The 25,292-nt window shown below is 39.3% G+C and overlaps 2 protein-coding genes across 3 annotated transcripts; both read right to left on the reverse strand.

Annotated features, from left to right (window-relative positions):
• Positions 1 to 3,078: 3,078 nt before the first annotated feature.
• Positions 3,079 to 13,858, reverse strand: si:dkey-119f1.1 (uncharacterized protein LOC557127 homolog). The gene is made up of 27 exons (XM_026341923.1): positions 13,789 to 13,858; positions 13,253 to 13,397; positions 12,914 to 13,049; positions 12,059 to 12,164; positions 11,684 to 11,820; positions 11,500 to 11,561; positions 11,316 to 11,396; positions 11,124 to 11,225; positions 10,826 to 10,945; positions 10,606 to 10,704; positions 10,359 to 10,505; positions 9,907 to 9,995; positions 9,654 to 9,818; positions 9,342 to 9,520; positions 8,723 to 8,924; positions 8,118 to 8,232; positions 6,905 to 7,065; positions 6,285 to 6,420; positions 6,104 to 6,184; positions 5,777 to 5,947; positions 5,538 to 5,675; positions 5,272 to 5,417; positions 5,044 to 5,169; positions 4,832 to 4,937; positions 4,484 to 4,636; positions 4,254 to 4,351; positions 3,079 to 3,569 (listed from the first exon to the last, which is right to left on the reverse strand). Exons 2-27 carry the CDS (start codon positions 13,379 to 13,381, stop codon positions 3,473 to 3,475), a joined length of 3,282 nt encoding a protein of 1,093 aa, XP_026197708.1. The 5' UTR covers positions 13,382 to 13,397; positions 13,789 to 13,858; the 3' UTR covers positions 3,079 to 3,472.
• A 449-nt stretch (positions 13,859 to 14,307) lies between these two features.
• Positions 14,308 to 25,254, reverse strand: ak9 (adenylate kinase 9). Of its 2 annotated transcripts, none has more exons than XM_026340718.1 (37): positions 25,135 to 25,254; positions 24,786 to 24,883; positions 24,630 to 24,693; positions 24,488 to 24,540; positions 24,307 to 24,403; positions 24,058 to 24,170; positions 23,723 to 23,875; positions 23,453 to 23,575; positions 23,145 to 23,219; positions 22,824 to 22,925; positions 22,507 to 22,646; positions 22,085 to 22,401; positions 21,818 to 21,838; positions 21,517 to 21,635; positions 21,114 to 21,261; positions 20,926 to 21,022; positions 20,777 to 20,841; positions 20,634 to 20,684; positions 20,270 to 20,464; positions 20,019 to 20,155; positions 19,630 to 19,833; positions 19,272 to 19,538; positions 19,007 to 19,125; positions 18,486 to 18,705; positions 18,326 to 18,394; positions 18,013 to 18,234; positions 17,631 to 17,849; positions 17,251 to 17,467; positions 16,974 to 17,175; positions 16,659 to 16,805; positions 16,304 to 16,521; positions 15,761 to 15,957; positions 15,455 to 15,624; positions 15,286 to 15,384; positions 15,010 to 15,112; positions 14,768 to 14,882; positions 14,308 to 14,644 (listed from the first exon to the last, which is right to left on the reverse strand). In XM_026340718.1, the coding sequence occupies exons 1-37, from the start codon at positions 25,172 to 25,174 to the stop codon at positions 14,436 to 14,438; spliced, it is 5,205 nt and encodes a 1,734-aa protein (XP_026196503.1). In that variant the 5' UTR covers positions 25,175 to 25,254; the 3' UTR covers positions 14,308 to 14,435. The 2 variants fall into 2 exon arrangements, with proteins under 2 accessions (XP_026196503.1, XP_026196504.1); XM_026340719.1 differs by having other exon boundaries at positions 14,426 to 14,644; positions 14,760 to 14,882.
• Between the last annotated feature and the right edge of the window lie 38 nt (positions 25,255 to 25,292).

Raw genomic sequence — 25,292 nt, forward strand, 5'->3', positions numbered from 1 at the left:
GAACAGGAAAGGGCTGACCGGCTGAAGCGGAGACAGGAAGTCAAATGTTTGACAAAAATAAAGCAAAAACAATCTCATCTCCTCAGTGTTGTGAGTAAGTGTAACTGCTAGTAAAACTGGTTGTTAAATTGGGTATGTACCGAGTTGAAATAAAAAAAAAAAACTAAATAGTGCACAATTATATTAAAATATAATAATATAAAGTATAAAGTGTGTGTAGTCTATGATGTGTTTATCAAACATTGCTCCACAATATGTAGGCCACAGCTGACCGAAAAAAAAAGTGTTAATGTTGGCTGCCATGCAACAGTGCACCTAGTCAAAAAGCCCAATCAGCTTTTTGTACTGTACTGTTGTTGTTTGAGATCACAGTCCATAACCCATTTTCCTTAAAAAGCACACGTGAGCATGGTTTAGAAAATTGAAATTATCTGGTAAATCTTTTATGAAGATGTCTCACCTGCTCATGCCAATTATTCTCTTGCTTGTAAGGAAGATTTGATTTGATATGCTGAGGCGGATTTATGAACACATTAACCAACATTAAGGTGTGAATGAACTTTCTTCTTTGTGCACGTGAAAAACTTTGAACTGCAAGTCCTGAACTTCGTATCATTAGACCTACTGGAGAAAATTGGAGGATCATGCAGCCCCAGTGTAAAATGCATCCTACACATATTATTTCAGGATGATTTGTAGTGTGTGATTGCTACTTTGTTGGTTTGGTAATTTAACTTTCATCAGTTTAGATAAAGCTTCAAGTGCATGTAAAATCATTTAATTATTGTCAACAGTGATGACAAATTTTCAAAAACAGTTCTATTACAACTTACCTAGAGTGGAACTACAAAAAAAGACAAATATTATATCTGTTAGAGGTTTAACCACATTATACTGAACATTTGAAATAAAAAAATAATAATTTTAAACAATACAGAGGGGAACATTTACTTTTCTTTTCAAACACTCACACTCAGTATAATGTGTGGACATACGACCCACTAGTAGAACTGATTATTTTTAATACACGTCCATGTAGGTATGCAGCCTGACACTGATTTAGGATTTGTTTATCAGACACTGGGCATCACGTATTCCCAGGAAAGGTCAACTGATATGACTCGGTTACTGTTTGATAGAAATATATGCTTCTGGTCACTTATTGTAAAAAATGTTTTTGAGTGCACAGTCTGTGAACTATTTCCACCCGAAGCACGTGAAAAATAGTTATAAAGTAATAAATGCTGTAAATAGATCACTGAGGTCAAAATAACCTCTGTGTATTGTGTTTCCCAGGTCATGATTGTGAGTGATTCGTGCAGGAAAAGAGTGGAAGGCAGAGCAGATTTTAGGAGAACGTGAATGACACCTTTAAACAAGATATCCTGACTTCTGCATTGTTTGCCAGGATTTACTTGTGTCTCCTGTGCTGCAGAGACAGTAATCTCAGGTTTCACTCTGGCTGACTTAACATGAGACCAGACCTTAGGCCAGCAAAGCAAGATGGGGCTGGATGCCAGAGAGAATACAGCTGTAATGTTCATGTGATTATAGAATGGGTGCAAACTTTGATCTCAGGTGATCATCCGTGTTTTATTTTCAGTTTATGACACTTTAGTAATCTCCGGATTTTACAATTGTAAACAATTCAGCTGTCTTTTTTTTTTTAACTACTTATTACATCAATTATCGAAGTCTGATTTTATGGGAACATGACAGGTGATTATGCACTTACAACACAAAGCACCACCAACACCAACACATCCCACATTTTGTGTGCAAATTATTTTGTTATTATTATTCTAAACAGATGTGACAAGATTTTTGCTTCTTCTTTTGTTTTTTATCAATTGAGGCTGATTTAATGCCAGATTGAAAAACAATTAACATTTGTCCTTACCCATAGTCAGTCTACAGAGAAAAGACAAGAAGTTAAGTTAGGAGTAGAATGAACATTGTGAGGCTACAGCACCTAAAAACAGTCTATTAATTATAATAAATATTATCAGGAACATTTTAAGGACAATGGGAAAACTGAATACCAACCTTCTTTACTTTTTTGTACTTTTCCTTCTTCATTTTCTTTTTCTCTTCTTTTGCTTTGGCTTGCGCCTCGTCCATCAGTTGCTCATAACGCTCTGTAACAAAGGAAAAATGGATTTCTCTGTGGCACTTCTCCTTTTTCTTGCTGCTGCCTGCCACTTGTTGGTTGTCGTCACAGCCAGATCGATCCAGGCTCTCTGGGCGATCCTCGCAGTCCACTTGTCTTTCATATTTTGCTGCTTGTACATTCTGAGTATCACTCGATGGTGATGCTGAACGTCTGCCAAACAGCCTCGACGGGAGAGACTTAAGCTTCATCTTGTCTGCTTGTTTCAGCTCTCAGGGATTGAATGAAGACGTACCACTTTCCTCAGGGAGTCAGGTATGTTGTCAACAGACATTTATGTGCATGAGTGGAAGTGCATTCCAGTGGACCGCCCTATGTGGAGTTATTGGCATGAAGCCCTTAAAGTCACAAGTTCCTTCCTCTTCACAAGACTGACCTCAATACAGTATTTTCAAAAAACTAACCCATTAACCAATGGATACTAGTAAAGCAGATCAAAACCATCCAGCTTGAGTAGGTCATATGTGCAGTTACAAAGTGACGTTTATGGACTGGTGAATTTAACAGGGTTAGGGTTAGAAATAGGAGTGAGTAGATGTTATGGGAATTTTGGCCACATGCTGTTAATTAAATGTGAAAAATAATAAGTCTTGTACTACTTCCTTAGTAGCAGAATACAATGGTATGGTTTTATGCACATTACATTATTAATGTAGCTTCTTGAGCCAGTGGTTGAGTTGAGCATAGCATAGTATCAGACAGTCAGTAATAGAATGATGATGGTTGTGGTTAAAAAAAATAAAACAACTTGAATTTGCAATTTCATAAAAAACTAAAACCTTAATGGAAATTAACATGTTTTGACCTTCAAAAAACAAACAAAAAAAATATTATGAGTTGAAACTAAGTGGAATTGTTCCAACTGTTTATTGTCTTTAAAAAGTAAAAAACAAAACACCAACGCTGCGTGTATTTTAATTTGTTTAATGGGAACCATCCTCCATTGGTTAAAACACAATAATGATATATTTAGATGCCACTTTTCAAGACATGCAATATTTATTTATACTATTTTGACTATAAAACATGGTGTACAGAACCCCTTTTATGTAATAGTGCTAACATTCAATTGGTCCTGTCTTATGGTACAAAACCTTAAACAAAACTGAACAATATACTAATTTTCATGGTTTAAGTAAACATTCTTAAAGCTTATGTCCACGTCATGGGCCAAAAGCAACATGTGGCTGGACCAGGACAGCAGTGTGCGACCAGATGTCTACACCGGGACAAACCAGGACAGCCCCAGCTGTGAATCTTACCACTGGCTTGTGGCCTCAAATTGTCTCTGAGCTAAAAATACTACTGGTCCTCATCTTGACTTCTTTGTGTGCTGTTTTGACCACGGTCGGGATCATTCAGACGGAGGATGCGGATGATTTTGCTCATTGGAAGAGAACTGAGGAGAGAAAAAAAAAGAACAGTAAAAAAGACGATTAGGCTGCCATGGTCTAAAATCATATCATGACTTTACTCCTGGGAGGATTAGTCCATCGCAGCTCATTTACTAAGTCAATAATCAGCATCTAGGTGGTCTAATCGCTTTGTACACACAGTGCATCCAGTAAGTTTTCATAGTGCTTAACTTTTTCCACATTTTGTTATGTTACAGCATTTTTTCCAGAACAGATTCGTTGTTTTCTACAAAAAATACCCCATAATGTCAATGTGAAAAGAACATTTTGGAAAAAAAAAAAAAAAAAAATCACATGTACATGTACACAAGTATTCACAGTCTTAAAAAAAAGCACCTTTAGCATCAATTACAGCCTCAAGTCTTTTTGAGTATGATGCTACAAGCTTGGCAAACCTATTTTTCGTCAGGTTGGATGGGGACCATTGGTGCACGGCTATTTTCATATCTCTCCAGAACATCTAGATCGGGTTTCAGTCTGAGCTCTGGCTGGATCACTTCTTTGTTATCTTGACTGTGTCCTTGTTATTATGCTATGTTATGCTGCATTCATCTTTCCCTCAATCCTGACTAGTCTCCCAGTCCCTGCCAGTGAAAAACATCCTCACAGCATGATGCTTTCTGGATGCACTGTATATACAAACAGAAGGATGTTGTGTAAGTGATTACCCCATGCTCTGTGGTGTGAGGAAAATGAACTGTCTGTAGCGCTGACCGGCAGCCACCTTTAGCATCATGTCCATTGATATCCTCCTGTTAACCATGTCCTAAACAACAAACAATGCCACGTTAGATTTTTAAAAACACGTGAAACTTCTAAAGCCTTGTAAATGATTTCAGTTTACAATTTCTTTGCATTTAGTATTCTGTCTTAGTATTAATATAAACTCTCTTATTACCATGTAAACATCGAACTCGTCAAGGCAGCGGAACGGCGCCTCTGTGATGGCCCAAAGAGAGAGGACAAAGCAAACAGTGGAAAAAGAGCGCTCTCCTCCAGACAGAGAGCGCATGTCACTCAAGTCTGCCTTGTTACCTTGACCTGGCTGCACCTAATGAGAGAGGATCAGGAATCTGAGTCAGTTTTGTACAAGAAATCTATTCTGTGGGAATATGGTTCACATGCAAATTTAATTGATCAAGCCCAAAGGTCATACCGCTATACGAATTATCACTTTATCATTTTATTTCTAATTTTTTAATTGTCTGACATGAATAAAGTGAATACAAATAAAATAAAATCTTACTGATATAGAGAGGGTTTCGTTCTTGTGGTCAAAGGTCATGCTTCCAGTGTAGCCTCTCTGGGCCAGCATGCTGTCAAAGTAGTATTTACAGCGTGCAGAGAGGAACCTAAGACAACCACACATACAGAGCAGGTTTCAAATTAGCAAGAATAAGGAAGAATGAATGAGGAAACGGACTTCAATGGAAACCATGAGCTGTTGTCACCACTTGCCTCCTGAGATCGGCGTAAACCTGGAGCCTGTGGTTCATAACGCTGTCCAGACTTTTGATGAAGCTGTTGAGGTTCTTCATTTGCTGTGCCATGTTCTTGTAGTTCTCCAGCGCCTCATGGTATTGCCTAAATGTGGGAAAAAGACAAGTGAGGGAAAAAGTGAAGCCCCATGACAGCTGTTTCACAGCTGTTTCACTATTAACTATCACAGCGGTCAAAGTAACATACCGCACAACCTCCTCGCGGTCGCCCTGTTGCTCCCGCTGGGTAGAGATCTTAACCTTGAGACGGTTTATCTCACTGTCCAAACTCTTGGCTGTCCGACGGACTTCGAGGCGCTCTGGACAGATCTCTTTAGCCTTGGCCACAGATGTCTGAAATGCAGGGTTAGACATCGTTGAGACTAAAGTTAGGGTTATTCAATTCTCAAAACCATAATATAGAGCGGATTAACTTGTGTGTTAACTATGTTTTCCCGTCTCTGTATGGCATACCTCAAGTTCCTTCTCCTTGCCTTTAAGGTTGGCTTCCAGAGTCTTGATGTTTTGGAGATGTGCAGTGCGCTTGTCGTCGTAGTGTTTCTTGTGATGCTTGCACTTCATCACCTCCTGATCACTTTTACTGAGCTCGTCCTGATGTTGGGACAATAGAACAAGCACACAAGAAATAACCCCTTGTACCACACCAATAGTCTGGAATTAGCTATTCACCAAGTAACAACCAGTAACATTACCTTGATCGAATCTGCTTCCTCTGTGACAGTGTTGATCTGCTCCTTGTGCTGCTTGTACTGCTGCTCTGCCTTCTCATAGGAGGCCTTGAGCGCAGCCATCTGAGTTCGTGCCTCATCATACTCGGCACGCTTGGACGAGATCTTGGTAACAATCTCTTGGAGATCCTCCTCCTGTGGAGGAAGGGCAACAGCAACAAATCAGAAAAAAAAAAAAAAAAAAACACTACTGACTTGAATGTGAATTTCTCTGGAGATTTGGCTACGATGTGCTGGGATGGATACAGGTACGGTTAAGTATTGTACTGTATTGCGAGGATGTGTACAAACCAGTGGCCTGAGGTCCTCTGATTGAGGCTCTTCCACATTTTTTAGGTCTGTGAGCTCAAGCTGCAGTTTTCTGGCTTTATCCTACAACAAATACACAAATGTAATGAGCAAATACATACTCCCAACATTCCAGAAAATACTTTGTGAATGAATACGTATCTGTTACAGGTAGAATTGCTACCTTAGCAGTCTTCTGCTCTATGTGGGCTCTTCTCAGTAAGCTTTCATTTTGTTTGATTTCGTCATCCAACCTCTTCATTTGTTGCTTGAAGCGATCTGCTTGAGCGTTCTGGTTCTCAATTTCCCTCTGCAAGTGCCTAAGAGGGAAAAAAATAAAAACAAGAGAGAGAGAAAAAAATATTAAGATAATAAACAAGAACACAGGTTTACACAACCGCCCCCTGGTGTTTTATAGATTAACTTAATTAATCCCAGCTTTCATATTGCTGTTCTTGTATCATTTAAAAGGATTCCTTTGTTAAAGAGCTCACCTGGCAGTGACACCTGTGTCCAACATAATACATTTTAAGAGAGTCCCCCCTGATCTGACCTGCTGTTTCCCATTTTTACCAGAAACAACAAGAAGCTGCTCTGTGAACTAAGAAGGTAATATGTTACATTGACACGCAATAAAGGCTGTTACTCAAGCCCGTAAAAGTGTAAAGGTGAGAAAGGTTATAGGATCTAATGTTTGCATTAATGTGATTATATTAATATGTCTTGTAGCAGGGCAATCATTGACTGCCCCTAATCAACTCAATGTGCACAAAGGTAAGCTTCTTATTGCTCATTCACACACACCTTATCTCCTCCTCAACATCTCCGGAGAGGTAGTTGGCTCTGGTCTGCTCTGCAGTGTAAGTACGGTTATTGAAGATCTGATCTCCGTCCTTAGAGAAGGCCTGGGTACAGTTCTGAGGAGGGTTTCTGCCCTGCATCACTCTCCGAGCATCTGTGCGATTCTACAGACAAAGAAATCGAGGTCAATATATCAACTCACCAACTACACAGTGATTCTCAACTTCACTCTACAATGTTTGTGACCAGAGGATTTCAATGAGATGACACTAAATTAAACTAGTTTTACAAAACTAGTCAGATGCGCAATCATTTAGAACGACAATAACATTCCTTTAAACAACCTAATCCTTTAGTTGTAGTTTGCTGGTCACTTAGTGCGACTAATTGAGTTTCCAAATGTAGAATGGGAGGCAGAGCCTTTAGCTACCAAGCCCCTCTCCTGTGGAACCAGCTCCCAGTTCAGGTTCGGGAGGCAGACACCGTCTCTACATTTAAGACAAGACTTAAAACTTTCCTTTTTTATAAAGCTTATAGTTAGAGATGGATCAGGTGACTCTGAACCATCTCTTAGTTAGTGCTGATATAGGTTATTCTGCTGGGGGACCTCTACTGATAAACTGAGCTCCTCTCCTCTCTCCTTTCTCCTGTATCAATGCAAATGCCACCATTGCATGTCATTAACTTTTTGTCTTCTCTCTCCTGTAGTTGTATTTCCTCCTCTCTGTCTCCCTCTCTCTGTACTTTTCTGCAGCTATCCTCGGCCTGGAGCTGTACATCTCCAGAATCCAGTTCATCTGCCCAATGTTCTTGATGCTTGTTGTTGTCTTTATTGCCTGCTGTTCTTTTCTCTCTTCTCTTTCCACTCACCCCAACTGGTCGAGGCAGATGGCCGCCCACTATGAGCCTGGTTCTGCTGGAGGTTTCTTCCTCTAAAGGGAGTTTTTCCTCTCCACTGTTGCCTAAAGCTTGCTCAAATGGGATTGTTGGGTTTTCTCTATAATTTTTTGTATAAATATTTTCTGTAAGGTCTTAAACCTTACACTGTAAAGTGCCTTGAGATAACTTCTGTTGTAAATTGGCGCTATACAAATAAAATTGAATCGAATTGAATTGAATTAATTAACATGTTGTATACAACTGGACCTGACAGAGACCAGTTACACAGTATGTCTTGTATTACGGAGTCTTCCTTTATGAACATAATGCTCCTTACCTTAATGATCAGAATGCTCTCTATACCCCTTTGATCAATCAAGCAGTTGGCCACAACTGGGTCCTCAATTTCTAAAGCTTGAAGCACAGAGGGGTACTCGGGATGATTCACGCCCCTGACATAAAAAAAAAAAGCATTACAAGTCTTCAGACATTGTGGAGCAGTCAAACAATATCTCATTAAATAAATGGTTCTATGATGTTTCACAGACTCATCTCCACCTATAGGTTGAATTCAGGTCAGACTCAGGAAAAACTGTATGCACTCCAGTAATAGTGACATGTTTTGTCAAGTGGGAATGCAAGCAAGAATGTAAAAGAATTACTGTCCTCTAGCAGATTCCTAAAACATGTCTAAACATGGTGTCCACATTCTGTCTGTAGCTCCGTCATACAGTAATTCTGTACTATGAGGAAACTGTGTACATTTTAAAATAATGAAAACACAGTATCAGTGTAGTACATTGCAACTAACATTAATAATAAGATGACTAATGCTGCCATTCTTTGATAAGGAAACCTTTAAACCTAATGATTTTTTTGCAGCCAATGAAAAAAGTAAACACTGAAACAAGCTTTCTGTAAATGTAAATAATCACATCTCACCTCCTTCTTGTATCGTGGACATGTGAGATGAACTGGCTGGTAATGATGGTAGGCCTGCGGCCTCCTGGGAACAGTCTGGCCATGAGACCCTGCAGAACCTTCTCATCTTCATAGTTGTCGCATGTAAAGGCCAACAGTTGGCCTCTGAGACATACTTCTATTGCTAGAGCTGTCTCTGGGTCCCTAAGGCTAATAAGGAAACCTGTACAATAGACATGAGGATAAACAAAAAGAAGAGAGAGAAATGCATTCTTGCCACAGTCATGCATTCTGCTTGTCTCAATCTTAAACATGCTTCAAAATGATTGTAGGAGGCTTTGCAATGCTAAACATTCCCATTAATAGTTAAATGAAGGTATCTGCATGATGATGTAACAATGATCATGTGACTGTCTCAGTCTTATATAGTTTGTTTCTCCTTTTTAAAAATACGTAATAGAATGTATTGGAGAGTGGCTGATTAAACCACTGCTAGCATTTTCCTCTGCTGTGTTTCTTTTAAATCTCTATTGAAAAAGATTGATAATTATCAAGGGAATTGTGGTCTAATTATTATTGTATATCAAAAAAAACAAAACAAACAAAAACAAACAAACAGACATACAGCACTGAGCCTTACCTAGAGGTCCCCGGGGTTTGTGCCTGAACTGGCCCCTTCTGTGAGCTTCCTGGATGGCGTTGAGGAGGGCGGGCATGTGCTCTCCAAAGCGCCGCAGTCGATTAGAGCGACTGCTCTCCATAGTCTGTAGGTTCCTTTTGTTTGCTTGAATCGACCTGTGAAGTACTTCCTGCTCTCTCCTGAACACAGAAAAAAGTGTTTGTTATGTTAGAGGCTAGGTAAGGTGATTTTTAAATTATTATTATCCACCTATGAGTGTTTTCTTAGATACAGATAGATAATGAATTTGTTTTTGGTGCCAAGTTTACATACCTCATCTTTCCTTGTTCTTCCTTGGCGCGACTGCAGGCATGCTGATACTGGTCAATCTGCTGGCCCAGAGTGGAAATCTGGTGTTCCAAGTGCTCCAGCTCATCCTGTATTTGCTTCATGCTTTCTGTCCTGGCCTGACTCTCCGCTCCAGTAGCCTGACTGATACTAGAGTGAAGGAAAGAGGTATTATGAATAGGTATTTTAGTTTAGTAAAACAACACAACAAAAAAAGAAACACAAGATGAATTTGTACCTCAACTTGAGATCATTTATCCTTGAAGAAAGCTGAACCTTGTCCTTTTCCAGATCCCTCAGATTAGCTTTGCATCGATGGACAGTGACCTAAAGGCATGCATAAACAAACAACACAAACACTCAATTTACAGAGTTGCACAACAAGCATCAAAACTTATAAAGGTAACTATAAAGAGCTCTGCAGCTCTTGGATTATTTTTGACATAAATCTGTTCTGACACAGATTTCTTGATGACAGCATATGTTACCATGGATGGACATGTAAAGAGATAGATTTTTCCACTGCAACCATCTCCATTCCAACACGAGCTTTACCTTTATTACATTACTCAACCAAAATACATATTAGAAACTGTGTATGTACTTTTACACTTACCGCTACCTGAGAAACTGAGTTACAGTATGCCACAGATACAAAAATAAGACATAGATAAATAACAAGAACCTGACCTCACTGGACTTGAGAAGAGTATTATGTCTCTGGGCCTCGGCCTTGAGCTCTGCACATTTGGGCTGGACCTCCTGGACTTGCTGGGTGATCCCCTCCAACTGTTCCTGGATGTGCTTGTACTTCTTCTCAGCCTCCTCAACCTTGTTCTGCATCATTGCAGAATGAAGAAAAGATGCTAGCGTTGGCCCTACAGTTCATTCTGAAAATCATTATGTTTTAGCTTTTTTGTAAAAAAGTGTCCCATACCTTCCATTCATCCACCTTCTCATCAAACTTTCTTGTAGAATGTTTGTCTGACAGCAGCTTCTCTTTCACTGGCTCCAACTCCTTCTCCATCTCTGCCACCTTTAAAATTTAACACATACTCAAAGTCATTAATATCACATATTTAGTTTTTAGATCAACAATTATTGTACTAATTCAGTTGCATATGAACAGATGGAAAAACTAAGGTAGAAAAAGTCACCAGAGCCCAGGCCATCTGCTTCTGCAACTCCTCCAGTTTGGTGTGCATTTCGTCAAGCGATGCCAGGCTCTTGTAGCGGTCTTCTTTCTCTAGGTACTTTCGCTTCAAATCTTTCAAGCACTGTAACACAAACACACACACACACACACGAAAATTGACTAAGCTATGATAGCAATGCTAGTGGACCCACACTTAAAGGATTACAAATTTCATCCACAATGAAGGCCAATAATTCATTAACAGCGTATCACTGCGCATGTAGTTTGAAATAAACCATTTCAGTCAGGCTACTTCTTACTTCACTGTGTTGGCCCACTTTGTCCTCTGTAGCATGCTTGGTGGTTTTGATGTAGACAAAGTCCTCTCTCATCTGCTCTAGTTGTGTTGCTTTCATAAAAAACTGGGCAACAGGAATTAAAGTGGAAAACAGTTGTCAGCATTGAAGGACAAGGACAACAGAGTAATAAACTATATAATTACTTCAACAAACCTTATACTTGTCCCCTTCTCCTTTAGAGTGTAAGAAGTATTTGCTCATTTCTTGAGTGAGAACTGACACAGGATTGTTGACCTTTAAAAAAAAAAAAAAAGTAAGACTGCTTTGTGCCACCTGATGTCATTTAGTCCTTTAATTTTAATAAAATTGTCCTGTACAAGACATTTAAAGCTCATACCTGAATATTAAAATTGTCCAATATGGACATAAGCTCTTCCTTTTTGGATGAAACAATCTGACCTACAAGACAAGAAAAAAAAAAGTCCTCAATGCTCAGAAAAAATGCAAACTGACATGTCACGCTGTAGCAGTGACACTGGTATATTGAAAATGACAAATCCATAACCCCTTGTAGCCTTTACCTGATTTGCCTCTCAGTTTATAGGTTCTCAACCCGTCACGTGTTATTCTCAGGTCGACAGTGATGGCGGAGCCATACACCTCAGGTTTGTAAGCATCCCTTCCTTTGTTACGCAGGGTGATTGATACATCAGCTGAACTGAGGAAAGAGAGTGACACACATTCATTCTACTGACAGTTTAATAGATGCAACTTTTAACAAAGCTACTTGTGCATGTGATACTTTAAACAACTTATGATGGATTTGTGAGAGATCTACTCACTACTACTACGACTACTTAAAATAAGAAAACACATTAGACATGTGACACATTGGCAAATTATTAGGGTTAGGGTCATATGAATTTTGACAGAAAAGGGAGTTACAATCAATATACCTCTCTCCTTCCTTCACAAATCCCTTGAGGGATGATCCTCTGTTTGTGGCCTGCGCGTTACCGCCTAAGGCAACTATAAGGGCAGTCAGGACAGCACTCTTTCCACCTGTCACACACACGTACACATGCACAGTTTATGTACAGAAAACAGAAATAATACATACAGACAAAACAATTCCAGAGTGAAGGTTAAACTACTGCATAATAAAAAGCCACAGTTATGTTTACATAAACACATGGTTTAACTTTTAGCCATTTAAGCTGCTAACAAGACAGTTAAGAAAAAATAAAAGTCACCAGCACAACTGAAAACCACAAACAAGAGAGACTGTGCTGATTATATTGATTAATTACATGAACTGACATTTATAGGGACATGTGTGTTGTCAATATCCTCAAAGCAGAACATATTAAACATTTTATGAAGAAAAAAAAAACATGATCCATAAAGAAAGTCTTGAGCAAACAAAACCGGCATTTTAGCATTTTTGTGGATCAGTGTTGGTAATTAGTAACAAGTTATTCATATCACTGCTTAACTCCTGTGAGGTCAATGTGAAACATTGTTTGTCTAAAGGAAGGATCAAAGTGCTGTATAGGAATCTAAGACTTAACAACTAGCATTTCTCAATCAGAATCACAGAAGACGTCGTTTCAGCTTGGTTAAAAATTCGTAACAGTATTTTAGTCTGATAATAGAGGTGTGAAAAGTGTTCTGGGACCAGGGCTGTTAACTCTGCACGTGCAGTTAGAGGGCAGGACACGTTTTAGGCACTTTTAGTAAACCTGGTTTCTGAAACGTGACCTGAATACTTCTCTTTCCTGGAAAAACAGTGGTTAAGTTGTGATACTCACTTCCATTGTTGCCGACAACAAAGTTGACATTGGGACCAAAAGCAAACGGGCCAAGGAGAGAGTGGCACATGAAATTTTTCAGTGTGATGCTCTCCACGATACCTGCATCACTGACCACCTCACCAGTGCACTGCAACTACACACAGATCATTTATGTTACTTCACTTCAATACATGCAATGTTACATAGGCTACAAAAGTAATGTAGAGATCTTTTTTTTTTTAACATTTTTAAATAATCAGCAACCAAAAGGTGATGATATATCCTCTTTGCAAGTCCACACCTTGTTATATGATCTTATTATAACTTGTTATGCAGCATTACAGTGAAGGTACATGCCTGATTACTCAGCAAAGGATCAACCTGGTCGCAATCGCCAATATTTTCATCTTCCTCTTCATCATCCTCCACTGGCTTAGCCCTTTTGTTGGGGTTTTCACTCACAGAGCTGCTTTTCCTTTTAGACATCCTAGACAGCCTTGTTCTGTGGAGAAAGGAAAGTGAAAGGAAAGACGCACCAAAGCGGCTAGCATGTTAACGTTAGTTGAACTGAAACAGCGACTCTCCAGCTTAAACGCTGCTGTCACATTTCTTGGATTAGTTTACATGCGCGAAGTCTTTCGGCAAACTCAATGTGATAAAGAGCTGCAGGATATCAGCAGCAGATGAAACGAAAACGGCACTAACGTAAGAAGTGTCATCAAGTTAGCCATGATACAGGACTAACGCTAGCTTAGCTGGCTAACCAACGCTAAATCCTAAACAGAAAGTTAGCTATCAACTAGTTAATCGGATAGCAGTTCAGTATTTTGTGGCTGGTTTTCTATGGTTTTGAGAAATAGCTAATATGATCGATTCGTGAAGTGACTAGTTACCTGCTGCGTTGCCACCGCTCACAACACAGCTACTGATGGGGAGGACCGACACTCAACTTATCGAATTCGCGCTCAGTCTCCAGGAAATCTCGTGTGAATAAACGGGATCCTGTTGTTGTTGTTGTTGTTGTACTATTGATCTGCATCTATTGTTAATTCTTTGTTTACTCACTCTGATGTTGAGCAGTTATGGCTGTGGATTATGAAACCTTTCTTTGTTTTGATTTGTTTTATTTATATGTCACAGGAATCATCTTAAGGCACTTTACACAGTAGGCATAGTAGGCCTTGCTTCAGTGATTCAGTGATGAGTGCAGGTGTTCATGTTTGCTTGCTAGAATACTTTGATTCAAAGCAGCACTTTGATTTGTTATGAAACTGACCCTTGACATGTATTACAGTATATTGACAGACGTGCATTAGTTTCCATTCTGTGCAAAGTGTATTGCATGATAAAGAAAGCCCATATGATCACACTGCAAACAATCCAGACAAAATCATTGTACCAGCCTTAAAGACAAAGTATGCTTTATTACACATATGTTAACAAAATAAAATCTTAGACCACCTTGAAATATTTTTAAAATGTGGTTGTTATCACACACCATATAAATACAATGATTGTTTGTGGTGCAAAACAGACACAGCTACAGCACACCACTGGCTCCCGGCATATCTCTCAAGGCCAGGAACCTGTTCAGTTTGAACTCAAAGTCAATGGGATATTCACTGGGGGCCTTGTAATTGCCTCTCATAGTTGAGCTCAGGTAGGGAATGAGCGCACAGTTCTCTTCAAACAATGCCAGCTTCTTTTTGTACTTCTGGCGAGTGTAGTCTGTGCTCTTGTGGTTGAAAGCTGTAAAAATATATTTCATTCATTAGTAACAATAAATTGATTGATAATGTAGTACTTAACATTCTTACCACCACCCTTATAAGGTACAGAATAAGTAATTTTGACTTAAGCTGACCTGTTTACCTTTCAGGTAGAAGGCCATATAGAGAAGTGCTGATCGTTCTATACTGACAAAGGGATACTTTGGTTTGAGACACCCAATAGCTGTCATGGCTTTGATGACAGCTACAGCCACACCCTAAAAATACAGACTTCACTCAAAGCAGAGCAGATACAGTATCTCAGACAAGTACTTAAAATTGTTAAAGAAATGCTTAACACAGTACTATGACAATATATTTTATTTGAATTTAAATTTGTCTGACCTGTTCTAAGTAACCAAGAGTTGGAAGGGAGGTGAGAGGTATAGGCTCACAAAGAGGAGGAACTTTACAGGGCAGCTTCTGGTTCCAGTAGGTTTCAGGGGTCCTGCATTGATAATGCAACAACACAACATTGCAAGGCACACAAATATTACACAGTATAGTGGGAGGTAGTGGGAAAACTTACACACTGATCTGCACAACTGATTAGTCACTGTATGAGGAAGCATAATTAACTGATTAACTCAACATGTCTGGGATATAGAGATAACTTTGCACCTCAGAAACTTGTCCTGTTTCTGCTTTGTTTCCAGTATGTAGATCCGTTCTCTGTATTCAACAGCATATTCCATTTTTCCTCGAACCAGAGCTTCATACCTAAGGAGATTTGTTTTATTTTTTAAATAATATTTTGTTGCAACTTACAGAGGTTTGCACAATTTTGTACCTTTGTTTCCCATCCAGGTAAGAAACGGGACAGTAGCCCTTCATCTCAACTTGCTGTGGGAACTTGTTTTTCACCTGAAACTCAGTTAATTTTCTTGGCAGCAGGTGGGGTTGTGGGAGTGTGTATGGGCAGCCAGGAGTTACAAATTCCTCTGCAGTGGCCAGAAACTTCTGTGGTTGTGAGAACAACAATAACATAGTTTCCTTTTCCTCACAGTTAAAGAAAAAGGCTATGACTTTTATCAAGTATCACACACATCTGTAGGCATGCATTCTTTCATTGAGATTGCAGCTCCACTAAACTGACCTTTAAATGGTCTTCACCGCACATCTTATAGTATTTTCCTCTGTACTCAGCTGCGTGAGTCAAGGCTGCAATTTCTGAGCAATCCATCAGGTGGCGATGAAGAGCCAGGCAGACAGGGCAGTACTGACCAAACTCTCCAAGCCGAAACTGCAGCTCCTTCGGTGTGATGCACAGTCTGTCGATGCAGGATGCTTGCCCTGCCAAATAAAATGGCACCAGCAAGAGGATTACTGTTTTTCACTTTTTCTGCCCAAAATTTTCATTAGAAGTCAAGTCAGTTGTGTTTATATAACACTCTCTATACACAATGGCAATCCAAGGTGCTTCACACCCGCATAAAACCAAATCAAATAACTAATTAACATCCTAAATCTTCATTGTGACCCTCTGTCCTTAGACCCTCAAATCATATTAGGAGAAACTCCTGTAAAAACACTGTTTATAAAAACTTGAATAAAGTTTTTCCATCTTTACAGTATTTGTTTCAGATATAAAATGCTTTGCTATGGTATATTGATGCCCAGACAGGCTTCTAATACTTACCGTTGCGCATCCCCTCCAGGTAAGTGTGGATATTTTTCATGCTGACGCTGACCTCCTTTATAATGTTACTCCAGATCCACCATTTGCTTTTTAAGGCATCAAGCAGAATCCAGTTCTGATATTGCTGTTGGAAAAGCTTCCTCACATGCACTACCTCCTGCTTGTAACAAGAATTACGAATATGGAGAATCTCAGAGCTGTCGTGCATAAGGTGAGGCCTATGAGGGCAGAAAGAGGGACACATATTTTTAAGGACATTGGGAGGTTTGTGATTTTACATAGCCTTAACACACAACATGTTATATTTGTGGAAAAAAAGTGATTTCAAAGTTTTGATTTATGTGTGTTCTCTGACTTGTTGGGCTTCATCTTGTCCACAAGACCTCTTTTAAGCACCTCTACTGTGTCAAGTTCCAGTTCTACTACTATCATGGGGATGATACTCCGAGCGCCCATCAGTTGTGATTGCTTAAGTGTCATTGGAAAGCCATCCAGCACATACCTAGAATGCAAAAGAACGCTGACACTGACTACAACATTTGAAAGTTAGTTTAAAGTCACAATTAAAAACAGTTTTTGTCTTTCATAGGCAGCTCATAGAAAATATTTTTATTAAGGCAGAAGTTAGGAACTTTTCATTTAAATAAAAGTAAACATATAAATGTCTTACCCTTGAGTGCTGCAGGTCAGGCTCATGAGTGCCACCTCCAAACACTGAATGGCCATCTCATCAGGAACAACTAGGCCCTGGGAAAGATGCTTTTTCATCTGGACAGCCAGATCGGTGTGCTCGCGAGTGTTAAGCACCATACGCACAACACCGCCAATGGACAGGCGCACCAGACCATATTTTTGAGCTAGCATCTGTGCCACTAGAGATGTAAAAGCAAACAAATGAAGACAAATGTCAAATAGGTGAGAGATATGCATTTGAGAAAAAGTCTTACCAGTGGTTTTTCCAGATTTGGGTGGTCCAATGATAGCTATTTTAACAGGGAGGGATGGGGTTGGCTTTGGCTGCCTGAGGTACCTCAAGGGGTTGAGCTGGAATGTATTGCGGTTTTCCTTAGATGCAAAGAAGTAGATATACTGATTGAACATCAGGGGGTATGTGGTATTAAGCGGCCACTGCAGAGGCTGGATTAAGTCGCTCTCTTTATATTGCTGTAGATGGGGACATATGGAGATTATCAAAGTGTTACAATACACTGTGTACATGAAATTAAACAGTTCTGCTCATTAACATGTTAGCCAACTTGCGTTATATTTTAAATAATGTCTAGAATGTCATCCCACAGATGCCAGCCATTTTTAAAAGTGCACCTACCTTTATGGGATCCCAGCAGCCAAATGCACTGTGGAACTTGTATGAAGAGACCAGCAGCTTGTGTGCCAGGCTGTATGAAATGGGTTGACATTTTTGGAAGAGTGACTCCCTGTTGGTCAGCAGAGGCTGGATTTGCTGAAGTAGCTGATACCGCACGATTCGCGGCTTGCGAGATGCACTGATTGACAAATTGGGTATGTTTTGCTCAGTCAGGAGATTCTGATTATAGACAAACACAAAACATAATATACTTGATGAAAATAACTGTATAATTACCGTACAGTGTATAACACACAATAAATGAAGAAATAAAAGTGGTGTGGCAACCAAAAAACTATTTGTCTAGTTAAGCATCTTTGTGTTTGTTCGTGTGTCTTTATACCGTCAAAGTTATGAGGTTGTTTTCATCTGTCACAAAACGCTCTTCTATTTCCATTTCCAGCCTCTCAATAGCTGTGTCCTCAGTCTCCTCATTCTCATCTTCCTTATCCTCTTCTAATGGAAACTCCTGCTCCAGCATGGCCTCTATTTCACTGTCTGTGTTGTCATCATCTTCATCCCCTTCATCCTGTTTTTCATTTTCTTCATCCTCATTGAAGCTAAACTGCTCAATTTGGTGATAAGCAATATAAGAAACAGGTTAATCAGCGATGAAGGAGTGATGACAGTAGTTATGATGAGATTAGTTTGCTCACCTTTGTATTGGCTGATGTAGCGATTTTCTCTGCCATGAGTTCAGCCCTTCTCTTGAGAATGTTCTCTTCCTGCACCAACAGGTTTGAAGTAGCTGTGTCAGACATTCTACACTGCTTAACGCTAGATCTGACAAAACAATAATTCTAACAACTTGCGTACCCTGCTTTTCTTTCGCAGATCATGAAGGTGGTTCAGCTGTGCTTCACGGTGATTGCGGCGCTCACGCCACTTTTCCAGGTGTGTCGGCAACAGACGCTTCTGAACATCTGCAACATCCGCTGCCATGATTACAAAAATGTCAGGGAAAAGCTGTTCCTGCAACATGTACTGCACCTCATCGGGGTGATGTGGGAAGCCTTCCAAAATGAAACCTGTCGACCTGTGGAGGTATGTTAAAGTCATATAAATGTAAGTGAATGTAGTGTAAGACATAGATTAAGCCTCTTGTTTTCTTATAGTTACATTACATAGGAAGTTTGATACCCCTTTTTAGTCTGCACACTAAATTTGAAGCTATTGCCAGCTGCCATCTGAAATTTTATAGGTTTATTAAACGGAGTTAACTAGCTCTTAAAAAGAAAGATAATAACCACATTCCCCAAACTCTTCTTTTGAGGGAAATAAAAGCACAGGGTAACTAGCATAGGTTAGTTTGTGTGTGTGTGTGTGTGTGTAACTACATGTAGGGCTCCTGTTTCCAATATGGAGCAATAAGCTCATTTAGGATCTCTGGTGTCAGCGGTTCTCCATCAGACAAGTAGGCTTTGATGGCCTTTTCCTCATCAGTTAGTTCCACTTCCTGTTGTAGACATAACAAGTAAAGGTGCAAAACGTGTGTTAAATCTTTACAACACTAATAGTAATAATATCGACAATTTAAGGAACATTTAAGGATGATACAGAGAAAACTGCATAAAAAAGGAAAAACCTCACATAAATGCTGACCTCCATATCATTTATGCTGTTAGAGACATTCTCTGTCTCCTCCCCTTCCCACATAGCTTCCTTTATCAGGGCGTCCAAGTCCTCATGAGCCTCATCTGACAACTCATCGGCATAAGGCACCCGCTTCTTCGTCTTGGCCACAATGATCATTTGGAGCTGCTCCCTGAATTGAATATGGAAGAGACCAAGTTGCTTGGCGAGCCACTCGCCATGAGTGGTCTTACCTGATCCACGGGGACCAAGCAAAAAAATACGCAGTGAAGGAGGCTTGGATAGAATAAGAAAAAAAAAAAACGTGTTAGGGATATTTGTTTATTTTATTCTGATGTTTGATATTACTTTTTATGTTGGCTTGTACCTTAAGTAGCTCAGTCTGTGCAACAAACTGTGCAGGGTTTTGAAGGAAAGCGTGTCTGGCTTCTAGGCTGGAGAAGTAGAATGTCTTCTCTCTGTACTTTGCTGCAATTTCGTCCGTACAAGGCCACAGCACATTATGAGTTTGTAAGGCCACAGGGCAGAAATGATAGGTATCGCCTAACACTCGCTTGGACCTTTTATCCCCCTGGTTACATTGTGAAGAAGAAGATGCTGTTTAAGATTCGTTTATAATATTAATAAAGTCTAGTTGCCATGACTCAACTTCCAGATTCAGAAACTTTCATTAAACAGTAAATAAAATTATACTTATGCATTTTATAATGTTACTGACTGGGGCTTTAAGGTGAAAGGACATTTCTCTTTACTGACTTCATTCTCTTCCTCTGTTGCATCATTGTCACTGCTGCCTTCCTCGGCTCTCTCCAGCTCTGCCAGGGCCTCGAGATCTTCTGCCTCCTCATCCTGGTCCACCGATGACATCTCCCAAGACACATACTCAAAGGGTTCTGAAGATTATACATTTATACATGTCAACAAAAGACTAGTTGAATTTCATATAGATGGGGAGATTATTATTATTCTATTGTCAACACATCCATGATAACAGTCATCACACTCACTATCCATCTCAAGGACCATCTCTTGAAGCAGGTCCTCAGGATTTTTGCCTCCAATCTCCAGTACGGAGTAGGTGACAGTTAGAGCGTGCTGCATTTGTTCCCATTCGGACACAAACTGTTGCAATTGCAGTTTATAGTCCTTCATTTCTGGGCCGTCTGGATAACCCAACTCCCCCAAATCAGGTAGGACCACAGCTTGAGTTAGAGACAAAGAAGCACAGCAGAGAGGTGTATAGATTTCAGCTTAGTGCTGTTTTTGTGGCTTGTAAATAAGGTATACTTTGTAAATGTATTATTGTGTCAGAGTATTTGATTTTATTAACTTTTGATCTGACAACAACACCAGGAAATAAAAATGTCTCACCTTGGTTTTCAGATATATCAAGATGTGCAGAGGCAGTTGGGTCAGATTGATCTGAATACAATAAAAACAATGCTCAGTAAATTTTGAATGCTCAAGGAAAGTTCAGTATGTGAATTTAGGCTGTTTATAGACAGAATATATACCATCAATCTCTTCAGGAACTGTGTCTAGATTTGAATACACTTCTGATTCTACCACATTTTGGCTTCTAAAATGGAGAGAAAGCAACAGTGCATTAACAATCCCAGTCAGATAAAGTATGACAAACTGGTAATATTTTATCTGCACTTACAAGGCCTGTTTCTCCCTCTCATGCTGTTCGTTCTGGAGCCTGTTCCTTACCGCTCTATCCACCGTCTCCTTGTTCATTTCATATAATCTCTTCAAAACTGTTGAAGTTCAACATAAAATGCTTAAAAACTAAAAGAAAATCTAGAAATACAAATAGCAACATCATATTTGTAATTGTGCATCTACTACCTTGATTTCCGTCACTGTCTGTGAGGCAGAAGAGCGTGTCTGGCAGGATGCCAGCTTGCATTAAGGCGTCCATTTGGGCAAAGTTTTGGGGAAAGTTGTCAAGCACCCAGCCAGTCCTGACGTCCTTATCAGTGTCCACCTCTTCAATCTGGAAAATCAACCCTTATTTTTGGTATCACATCGAAATTGTAATCTACCTAGTGATATAGGTTATATAAATTTAAACTGATGCTATCAATGTGTGTTTAGTGTTGTTACTGTAGAACTTATTCTGGTAGATTTCCTCGTTTATGAGTGTTTAAATTGCAGAAGCTATGGTTGGGGATCCTGAATGTGTACAGTACACAATAGAAGGAGGATATGTATGTGAATGCAGCTACTATGTTTTCTACATTTAATATACCTGTTTTATATGGTTCTCCAGGGCCTCTGTGTACAGGCTGAGCGGAGATGGCATCAGTTGTTTGGCTTCCTCCAGTGCACTAAGTACCATAGCTTTCACCTCTGGATGATCCTCTTTCACTGAAAAAAACAACAAGATTCAAATTCCAATCTCTCACACTAATATTTAGTAGGACATAATTAGGCACTGTTAGATTACTCTATGTTATGTACAGTATAAGATTGAAAAAAAGATTCTCTATCCAGGTCTGTTTGTCTGCATGCATATTTTGTTAACAATACATAAATAAAACACATCTTACCTTCTACATCACTGGTTTCATCTGATAAAAAAAAAAACATGTTCAACTTATAGCATAAAACATGTCAAAGCAGGTGGTATTTTTAAGGTGTGTGAATTAACACATTTTAGATTTATAGTTATGGTTCATGGTGTTAGGGTAATCTAAAAATTCTGTTTATATAGTAAATTTTTGTCATTTAATTGTCATTGTATTGCCTGTTTTGTCAAAAACATCAACAACAAAAGACTATACCAGTAAATATAATAACCAGCTACATCCACTTGCCTGAGTTCTGTCCGCCAAACAGCTCCATCCTAATTTTCTCAATAGCAATCTGTGTAGTCTCCTCTTTGATTTTCTCAAGCCTCTCCTGCTCAAACTTGACCAGAACTGGCTTCACCAGTTCCTCCATGTCGAGCACCAATGCATTGTAGTGCTGAGCGAGAAGCTTACAAAGGGTGCTCTTCCCTGACTGAGGAGGCCCAATGATGGAAACCCTGCAAGGGGGTCTGGGCATTGGAGGGATTAGGTACCGTCTGGGGTTGGTGACAAATTTCTGGTATGCCTCTTGAGATGAAAGGATGTACATTTTTCCTTGGAAGCTGTAGAGTGGTTAAAATAATAGCATGCTGACACTTTCACCCAGTCTTACTATAAACCGTTTAGCCTAATTCTTAATGGTGTATAGAATACATAAGTGCACTTACCCAACACAAAATTCAGGCTTGCCAGGAATGATGTTGCCTTCTTTCAGAGTAACAGGACAAGTTCGGCCCCAGCGGCTCCTTCTCCACCTAAAGCCAGGGGCCACCATCCTGGAGGAGGACATAATTCTCAGCAGTTCCTCCTGGAAAAGAGATGGAGTTAGGAATGAACTACTAGTTACATTAACAGTGGGTTTGAGAAAAGAAATGAAAGTAAGTTCATCATTAAACAATTTGAAACAAGTAAAACCAGGTTGTTTAAAATATAGAATACATTCAATAATACAAATAAAATATAAATATGGTCATTAATAGCAGACCGTATCAATGTCTTCAGGCAGTTCTTCATTTTCAGTCTCGTGGAGGAGGATGGGAATAGAGACACGTTTTATTGCCATAGATCCAAGACGGGACATCACAGACTGAGACAAAACAATCAACAAACTAACATCAGGTCACAGAAAATGTGATAGTTCAACATGCACATTTATGCTCAAACATACACGCACACACACACACACACACACGCACAGGACTAACATTACCTGTAAATTAGAAACAAGGTTGACACAATGAATTCAGTGGCACATACTACAGCTTGCATGTCCTGGACACAGCTCATTTAACCTTAGTGTCTTTACCAAGTGCAGCTCTTCAGGTGTGTTGTTTCCATCTAGCTCCATAAGGTAGAGAGGGTTGTGGTCTGTCATGTAGTCCTGAAAAAATATCCATTAACTTTAACAATACCACAATTAGAGTTTCAGTGTGTTTTTAATTTTGTCAGAGAGGCTAAATAATTTGAAACAGACAGAACTTTTAAACTAATTACCCGGAAAATCTTTGATTTAGACTGTGTTAATTGGATACTAAATTCTAATAGCTGCATTATGTGTGGAGTAGTATATGTTTAACATCTTGGATAAACGTTGTGCAGCACCAGGCAACTCACTTCCAATGGTCTGAGCATCATGTCCTTATACATGGTGATTCTGAGAAGGGCATTTCTGGCCAGATTCTCTGGTGTCCACACCATCTGGTCAATAAAATCCTTTGGAAGGTCCTGTTCTGGTGCCTGTAAGCACAATCTTTTCTTATTAGTATGAAAGGTGATCATGGATTCACAGCTTTCTTGTTAAGGGTATGTTATGATAAGCATAATTTAAATTACAGTAAATAATTCAATTAAAAAAGCCAGTGAAGTGTTTCTCTTGAACCATACCTGCTCCTCGTCATCCTCCCCTTCTTCGTCAATGTTCTTCTTCCTCTCAATGTACCCCTCTTCTCTCTGTGACTGATCCCAGTTATACAGCTGCCCTGTCTCTGGGTGCAGCTTCAGACCTGACAGCCTCTGGGCCAGGTCCTTGTCTGCACACTAGAGGAAGATGGGACTGTTAGTATTACTGTAGTATTACAAAGTTAGAACACACGAGAAATTCACATTACACTTTATTAAAACAGATAATGTAATTGAAAAAAGAAATCAATTATTGCTATAAAGTATATTAAACTAAAATGACACAATTCAGAACTTTAAAGAGATGATGTGATGATAACCTTGATATTAATGATGAAATCGGGGGCTAGCTTTAGGTTTTTGATTAGTTCAATCTGCTCATGAATCTTCAGACATTCCTCCGACATGAACGGCAGGCAGCTCAGCACATATCCTGTATCACAACAAATTAGGCCATCAAATACAAGTGGTGTCAGGGCATATTTTGAACAACAGCTTTCAGTGCTATCACTGCTGATCATACAACACACTCATGATTAAGTTATATAAATGCTAAATGCATGAATTACCATAATGCTCTACATCTGATGAGTTAAGCCTGGCAAGAATCAGCTGCAGCACCATGTCCTCTGGTAGACTCTTCCCTTCAGATAATATCTCTAGGATCTAAAAGATTCAGATAGAGACTATAATGACACAATATACAACAAAGACAGTTAACTTTCCTGCTGTACCACGATACAGACTCACCTCTCTTCCTTGCTTTGTTTTATTGTCTATGTGTGCGTTGAGTAGGTCTGTATCTGAAATATTGTAAAGCAGATGATGCTATATCTGAATGTACAGCACATAAAACATAATTTTTAGTACAAAGAACAAATTGTGCACTTACCATCAATCAAGATACATTTCCAGGACTCTGCAATTTTTTTGGCCAAGGTGGATTTGCCAACACCCTGCAGCAAAGAAATGTAAATGTAAGACTTTATTTCAGTAACTTCCTGATATAATATTAACATGTGTTGACTCTAGAAAAAGGAGAAATTACCGGTCTTCCAACTATGATGAAGCAGGTGGGTTTGGCGAGCAAACTCTCTCTCTCAGCTTCATCTTCGATTAGGTTGTCCACAAAACAGTCCATCTGATCTTAATAAACACAGAGGGAATAATTAAAAGCCATAACTAAACCAAACAGAGGGAGAAGCTATCAAACTGTTAGCGACCTCTATCAGACCGCTAGCGTGACCCAGAAAATATAAAAGTTCATTAGCTACAGTATATTGTAAGTGGCGCTGTCAAAGTTCAACTAGTGGTTATTCAGTGCATCCATTTATCTGTTTTAACACTGTTAAAACGTTAAATAACTATAACTAGCGGTGGTAACTCCGTTAACTTACCTCGCTTTGGGTATCCAAAGTTAATGAAACGGGTTACCATAGCAACTAACAAACTAAAGAGACTGCGTTTAGATTAGCTTTTTACTTTATGTTAATCTTAAATCTAATATTATTTATGAGTGTATGCCTTTCTAGTTACAAACCGGTATCTTGTTAAT

The sequence above is a fragment of the Anabas testudineus genome, chromosome 24 (assembly GCF_900324465.2).
Source record: "Anabas testudineus chromosome 24, fAnaTes1.2, whole genome shotgun sequence".
Taxonomy (NCBI): domain Eukaryota; kingdom Metazoa; phylum Chordata; class Actinopteri; order Anabantiformes; family Anabantidae; genus Anabas; species Anabas testudineus.

Bases quoted from the DNA above. Each gene is read 5' to 3' on its own strand.
- ak9 (XM_026340718.1), bottom strand. From the start codon at position 25,174: ATGGTAACCCGTTTCATTAACTTTGGATACCCAAAGCGAG. The intron at 21,262-21,516 runs GTATATTAAATG...TTGATTTTCCAG, and splicing joins TGGAGAACCATATAAAACAG to ATTGAAGAGGTGGACACTGA. The intron at 20,156-20,269 runs GTGAGTGTGATG...TATAATCTTCAG, and splicing joins GATGGTCCTTGAGATGGATA to AACCCTTTGAGTATGTGTCT.
- si:dkey-119f1.1 (XM_026341923.1), bottom strand. From the start codon at position 13,381: ATGTCTAAAAGGAAAAGCAGCTCTGTGAGTGAAAACCCCAACAAAAGG. The intron at 6,185-6,284 runs GTAGCAATTCTA...TATTTGTTGTAG, and splicing joins TAGAGCAGAAGACTGCTAAG to GATAAAGCCAGAAAACTGCA. The intron at 4,352-4,483 runs GTAATAAGAGAG...TTTGTTGTTTAG, and splicing joins ACGAGTTCGATGTTTACATG to GACATGGTTAACAGGAGGAT.